The 7,500-nt window shown below is 33.1% G+C and overlaps 1 protein-coding gene across 4 annotated transcripts in view; it reads right to left on the bottom strand.

Moving 5' to 3' along the window:
* LOC137631213 (EGFR adapter protein-like) overlaps positions 1-7,500 on the bottom strand; it is a 1,066,467-nt gene that overhangs the window by 947,428 nt on the left and 111,539 nt on the right. For 2 of the 4 annotated variants that reach the window (XM_068362963.1, XM_068362965.1), the window contains exon 1: positions 658-828. The exons of 1 other annotated variant lie outside the window; for it this stretch is intronic. In XM_068362963.1, the coding sequence (XP_068219064.1) occupies positions 658-733 (76 nt within the window). In that variant the 5' untranslated portion in view covers positions 734-828. Of the gene's footprint in view, positions 1-657; positions 829-7,500 lie in introns of those variants that run through there. One more of the 4 variants, XM_068362967.1, reaches the window with a different exon arrangement.

The raw sequence follows: 7,500 nt of genomic DNA, 5'->3' as shown, positions 1-7,500 counted from the left end.
TGTTTTAATTTACCGGATTTCATTCATGTTTTGATTCTATGGAGTGTGTTTCTTTTGATTTACCGGTAAAACATGATGATATTTTACGGGTCTTATAGCCCATTTCATTATACAAGGGTTGAAGAATTTTGAAGTATTCTAATGTTTTAAATTCCGGATTTCATTTATGTTTTGATTCGTTTCTTTAAACTTACCGGTAAAACATGATGATATTTGACGGGTCTTCTATCCCATTTCATTATACAAGGGTTGTCATAACTTATATAAACAAATAACTATAATTTCAACCTTTACACAGTAGTTTATATTGGTAATCAACTTTCCTAACCGATTTTACTTTCTCGTCAATGCTGCCTTGAAAATTTTGATATATAAAAATACGGTACGAAAATAGGGTACAAATAATATTTTTAGGAGAAATTCACATTAAGAATCATTCTTACAGGAATCCCTATCAGTTTCTGATGGCCACTTTTATATATTTTTTTTTTTTAAATTTAGTGAAATAGTTCAGTACTTACAAAAACAGCATACCGACTCTCCTTAGCTTCCCGTAAAATGTACCGAAATTAATGAAGCCAACTGTACAAATGAAAAAAAAAAACCTCTAATGCTAATCAAAGGATAAAAATACCCTAGCATTTTTTCTTCACTTACCTGGGACCACAGTCGAGAACGCCTTCCTAAAAATCGGAGGAATAAACGGCTTCCAAGACGACCTAAGCGTTTCCATAACTGGCGCTCCAAACGACACTTCGCCCTGCGGGGCTTGATAATCCGAGACACTGTCCTCCTTCCTAGAGTAGGACTCGAAAACGCGGAACCTATTGTCACACGTCCGTTCACTACAGCATCGCCAACTGATATGAATGGATGCTGTTGTCTCCCGGGAATTTCAAGCAATGTGGAATAATGGCATCAAAGTTTATCTAAATGCTCAAAGTTCATAGTTCAAGTGCTTTCAATGATCCCCGCTGCCAGGAATCTAAAACGTCGTTACTGAGTGAGTGAGTTTCGCTTAGTTAACTTTTTTTCTTCGATAAATACAGCGACAGTTTCTGCACGATCATACTACGTATTTGAAGTCAACCTACTACTCGCTAGTGCGTCAGAGACCCGTTTGCAGCGTATAGACTAGTCATAATAAGCCAACGTAGAAGAGTTTTATACGCACGAGTACTGAAGGAAAGCGGATATAACCATTTACTTCGGGTTCACTCTTAATAGATGGTCAGTATGTGCTTTTACGATATTCTTATAAAGTTTGAAGACTTTGTTCCTAATTCTACAATTCTCTTCACTATTAGGATATATAATGAATTTATATAATAAACATAATAAACGATGTAACTCATTTAAAAATAAAAACAGGAACCTTGATAAATTTGTTAATTTTCTTTTATGGAATATAGTAATTATACTCAATTTGAATAACTATTTACAATCATCTTGACACACTAGAATATAATCAATCATTACGGTGAAAACCTGGTGTTTAGATATGTTCCTTTCGTCATGAAATGAACTAGATGCAGCTCTTTAGTAGAAAAAGAGCAGAAGGAAGGTAATTGTGTTGCAAGGTTGCAAGATTTACCGTGACGATAAATAAGATCAAATGCCTCATACTCATCGCTTCAAGTTCTCTCTTATAAAGGGTAAAGTTCAATCTCTCTCTCTCTCTCTCTCTCTCTCTCTCTCTCTCTCTCTCTCTCTCTCTCTCTCTCATGATCGTTAAAATAAACCTATAAAACGTCATTAATTCTTCGTTATAACAGGTACATTCCTTTTGACTCAGGAATTGATAAGGTTGGCAACTTGTTTATTAAACAAGCACTCACACATACACACACACACACACACACGCACCCGCGCGTGCACACACAAACATACATATACAGTATATACGTGTGTCATTGGGCTAGAGTAAGAATTAACAAAAAAATTTGCCATAGTTTTTCATGGAATGCAAATGAATACCGTACACACATTTCCCTCCGCCTATCTGATGACACCATTTACATTTCCAACATTTTGGGAAAAACGACAAGAGTATTCAAGGTTTAAATAATAATTACACTATTTACGATATACATTTGTATACACACATTATATATATATATATATATATATATATATATATATATATATATATATATATATATAAATATACTGTATATATATATATATATATATATATATATATATATATATATAAATATATATATATATATATATATATATATATATATATATATATATATATATAGTGTGTGTGTGTGTCAGAGGGGGGGGGGGGAAGCCCCTTAAAAGGAAATATTGAACAACTTCATAATTCTGTACAGGGACAAAAGGTTGCAAAAAATGGAAAAACACAGAAGCATGACGAAAATCCGCACGTATTCCAGTAGTGGAAAAAAAAAAACAATAAAAAAAACACTTAACAGTCCAATCTGGCTTAAACTCTATATGAATATTTGTATGTAGAATATATCTACTATTCATGCAATCACTGCTATAGGGTTTCTCTGTTTTTCTATCATTATGTGTAGTTATATTTATTTCTGCTCATATTTAATAATAATAATAATAATAATAATAATAATAATAATAATAATAATAATAATAATAATAATAATAATAATTTAAATGGGAAATCTGGTGGAATTACAAACCTTTCATCATTCCACGAGCATCAAACCTAAATGAAGAATACTGAATAAGGTCGTGGAAGCCAAGTGGATAACGTTTCCGACTCACGATTCCTATTCCGAAAATATTTTTACTAGTGTTTATAACCTCACCCTCCCAGTGAGCTAGAAATAGGGGGTTAGGGGCCCTACAGGTCTACTTGCTGAGAAATGTGCAGCCATTGCTTGGCCTTCCTTGGTCCTAACTTGGGTGGAGAGGGAGCTATGGAGCTGATCATACGGTTGATCTCTAGGATATTCTCCAGCCCCTTTCCTCAACTACACATATGTTTATTACTAGCTAAACTACAGCTATAGTTGAGAAAGCAGGATGCTATAAGCCCAAGGGGTCCAACAGGGAAAATGGCCCCAAAACGGAAAATATCCCAATGTGGAACGAAAATAAAAACCCAGAGAACATTATGCCTGAGTGTACCCTCAAGCAAGAGAACTCTAACCCAAGACAGCTGAAGATAGTACAGAGGCTATGGTACTACCAAAGACTAGACAACAATGGTTTGATTTTGGAGCGTCCTTCTCCTAGAAGAGCTGCTTATGATAGCGATAAAAACTGGATTGTTTTGAAAATATTCTTTCTAAAACAACACAATCATAAATCTTAGCTTCGGTGATACGTAGTTCTAACAAAATGATTTGCATAATCTGTCATTTAAGAAATCAAATCAATCTGCAACCCATCTAAAAATACTGACAATTAATTTAAAAATTCTGATTTTTAAATATTTCATATAAACGACTACCAACTACAGAAATTACTTTTCAGTTACACGAAAGAATATTATCATTACCATTAATCATAATGATAATGATATAAATAATATACAAAATTAAATCAACAATAGAGAAATGATCTTTGATAACCAATAACATTCTTCAAACACTCTGAATAACGATTATGATAATAATAATAATGCATATAACTGCTGTTTTTAATAACAGCCTAAAAAAAGACAATTAATCACAGGTCCATAACAACTCACCCAAATTCTAACTCTGATAATAATAATGCATATAACTGCTGTTTTTAATAACAGCCGAAAAAAAAGACAATTAATCAGAGGTCCATAACAACTCACCAAAATTCTAACTCTCTTTGGTGCAAAAAGGGTATAGTTATAAATTAGGATTAGTTCTCTGCCTCTGAACATTTATAAATGGGAAACAAAAACGTTTTCGGGCGATGTTGTAACACCTAATCTCGCTGATTAAACCCATTAACTAATTACTGATAACACGAGATAACGATCCAACGTGAAGACGAAAAGACGTGATAGTACGAATGAGAATAATAATAATAATAATAATAATAATAATAATAATAATAATAATAATAATAATAATAATAATAATCATATCATTGACAATCAAAAGCCACAGTGGTGTTAAATATATTATTGTACAATGGTAAAAAATATACAAGGAGAGACTTTGGGATACTGCTCCGTATCCTCTTCAGTCCTACTCAGTATCCGAAAGTCTCCTTGTATATTTTTTTACCATTGTACAATAATATATTTTAACACTACTGTGGCTTTTGATTGTCAATATTATAGCCTCGTTACGGAGGTTCCTTAGTTCAATCATATCATTAATAATAATAATAATAATAATAATATTAATAATAATAAAAAGAAGAGAAGAAGAAGAAGAAGAAAGAAGAAGAAGAAGAAGAAGAAGAAGAAGAAGAAGAGAAGAAGAAGAGAAGAAGAAGAAGGGTGCTTAACAAATCGTACCCGTTAGGTTCGTCGTCTGAAATTTATGACTCTGGGCAGGAAAAAAAAATAAAAGATGCAGCTCTTAATGAACAAACTTGTCCATTTCACGGTTCGTAGCCTGTAAACATTTTCGTGTTTTCTTACTTTAGGCAAGGCAAAATAAACACGATGCGCATTCAAAGTGTGTGCGGAGGAGAGCACATGCAAAAAAAAAAAAAAAAAAAAAAAAAAAAAAAAAAAAAAAAAAAAAAAAAAAAAGGTGGGGGGGGGGGGGGTGGAATGGCCTTCTTATGAGGACCAAGTAGATATCAGGAACGTCTTAAAAGAGGGATCCGAAATGAGAATCTTGGTTAAACGTCCTTCCACCCAATTCACATCCTTAAAACGTCCATTAAACTGAACTCTGACGCCACTCGCACGCGTGCACATTTGAGAGCATTCAGGCATTCACGAATCGTAAACTATCTAAAACATTCCCGACAAACTTGCAAGAAGAAGAGCTGACGCAAGAGTCGCTCATCAAAGCCAATTCCGCAATGAAGGTTTGTCGTCCAGATTCGCTTCGGCAATAACAAACAGCTGTGCATTGTATAAGGATATAAATACGACGGACTAATACACTGGAGAGATATAAACTTCACAGTCAATCTATCATTCGCTTCATTGTCGTATAGACTGCCAAAATGCAAATTATAATTAGGGCCCTTGTGACTATCTACTGGACACACATATACATATATTACATATATGCAATTATTATATATATATATATATATATATATATATATATATATATATATATATATATATATACATATATATATATATATATATATATATATATATGTATATATATATATATATATATATTTATATATATATATATATATATATATATATATATATAATGTGTGCGTGTATGTGTTGTGTTGTTGTTAGATGGAAGTACAGAAAACTGCTTCATTGCAGAAAAATGCTCGGGCCATGGAGGCTACAATTTGCCATAAGGAAAGGCGCATCTCCAATTAGATTTGAATTCGAAATCTACACACCTCATGCATCTAAATTTCTGAGGGGGCGAGTAAGCATCACAATTTAGTTTACTTTGTACAAGACATCACTGCCCTCCCATTGCATACATGGAATTCGTAAGCTTCGTCGAAGAGGGAGAGGACGTATTAGGTCGGTCAAGAAATTCTGTGAAAAATTATTTATGTATTTCAAAATTAATCTTAAAATTTTTCATTTTAAGAATCTTAAAGTTTCGTTTATCAATATTTGCTAATAAATTTCGGAGTATCCAAATATCTTTGAATCTTCAAAATTCAAACCACTAAAGCCTTTATATTAATACCATCAATGAAACAAAGTAGTCCTGATGAAAAAGTCATGTAAAAGAATGTCAACCGCAGATAATAAATGGAGAACGTAAAATGCAGTGTTCCTGTCATCCTGAAAACTATCTGGAACTCAGGTTTTCCAAAACACGTGTCGATACCAAATAATAAAGGGAGAAACGTGAGAGCAGTTTCCCTGTTATCCTGAAAACTAAATGGAGGTCAGTTTTATCAAGAGAAATGCTGTCTATGATTTTTGGACATCACTGAGTTATTACCTACTCATTATAAACGTCATGCCCAAGTAATATATTATATATATATATATATATATATATATATATATATATATATATATATATATATATATGTAGATAGATAGATAGATAGATATAAAACACTCAATGTAAATATCAACCACAATGGCATTTAATATCGAATCTTTGGGAATGTATATCCAATGGAAATTCATCTCTGGTAACAGCTTCTGTCTGGGGCACAGATTCGAACCTATGCCTCTTAGCCGAAACCCATGCCTGCGGGGACTCTACCAATCGAGCTATCCAGAAAGATATAAGTTTATTACATGTCCATAGATATTAAATGGCATTGTGGTTGATACACACACACACACACACACACACACCACACACACATATATATATATATATATTATATATATACTATATATATATATATGCGTGGTGTGTGTGTATACAATGTGTACGCAAAATTCTAAACTTGACTTTACTCGGTCATAGTACCCGCAAAACAGCATGAAACATTTTACATTCTTAACTGCGTCCATCCCAATTCTTGCGGTCAAGCTAAAAGATATAGGCTTATCCAAACAGGGCAAATCATTTAAGAGATTAAAAAGTAATGAGAGCATAATTAATGTCTCGTTAGTCTACTAACCAACCTGGAAAGAATTTTAAATTCTTGAATATATTATGAATGCGGCGAGTTAATTAGTTAAAGTTTACTTCTCTTAAACCCAGGCTGAGCTTCTTAGGAATATGTGAGAATTTTCAAAGTCGACTTTAACTAAACCAAGAGTATTATCAAAGGGAAACTTACACTCGGCGAAAGAAATCGATCTGGATGTGGGGACAGAGAGAGAGAGAGAGAGAGGAGAGGAGAGAGAGAGAGAGAGAGAGAGAGAGAGAGAGAGAGAGAGTAGAGAGAGAGCATATTCCCTCTGTTGTTTTTGTTTTGCATTCTGATGAAAATAGGTTAGGAATAGAATAGAGGTTGGTTTGTTTCCTCTTTTAACCAGAATTGAATATGTTAAACATTAAATGTAATTGTTGCTGGTTTGTGCATTCTCTCAATGCCTTCTTAAATGCTCAGTATGTAAATTATTCTACAATAGAAGTTTTTTGTTAATGTTGAAAATTTTACCCGAATTAATCTTTCGTTATGTAGTTAAATTTACACTAAAAAAAAATTGGCATATTCAAACGGTTTTCTAGGCATTTCAGTGGCACTTCATTATATCTAACAATTTCTAATTGCTTCAGTGTTCGTACAGGGGCACATCTTAATGTGAAAATGAGATAAATTAAATAAAGAGAGAGAATGAAAACGCTCCTACAGGAATATTTCTTACTATAAATATTCCTTGTACCTAAAATCGCAGAGCGCATCCCCCTATTTTCGGGAAGGTCTACCTACGCTTGTTTGGTTTCCGAGTCAAGACGCATTTTAAGTTTCAATTCGAGCGTAAGATCTGACATG

The sequence above is a fragment of the Palaemon carinicauda genome, chromosome 39 (assembly GCF_036898095.1).
Source record: "Palaemon carinicauda isolate YSFRI2023 chromosome 39, ASM3689809v2, whole genome shotgun sequence".
Classification (NCBI taxonomy): domain Eukaryota; kingdom Metazoa; phylum Arthropoda; class Malacostraca; order Decapoda; family Palaemonidae; genus Palaemon; species Palaemon carinicauda.
The sequence above is the reverse complement of the archived record's forward strand: the minus strand, read 5'-3'. Positions and strand labels throughout refer to the sequence as shown.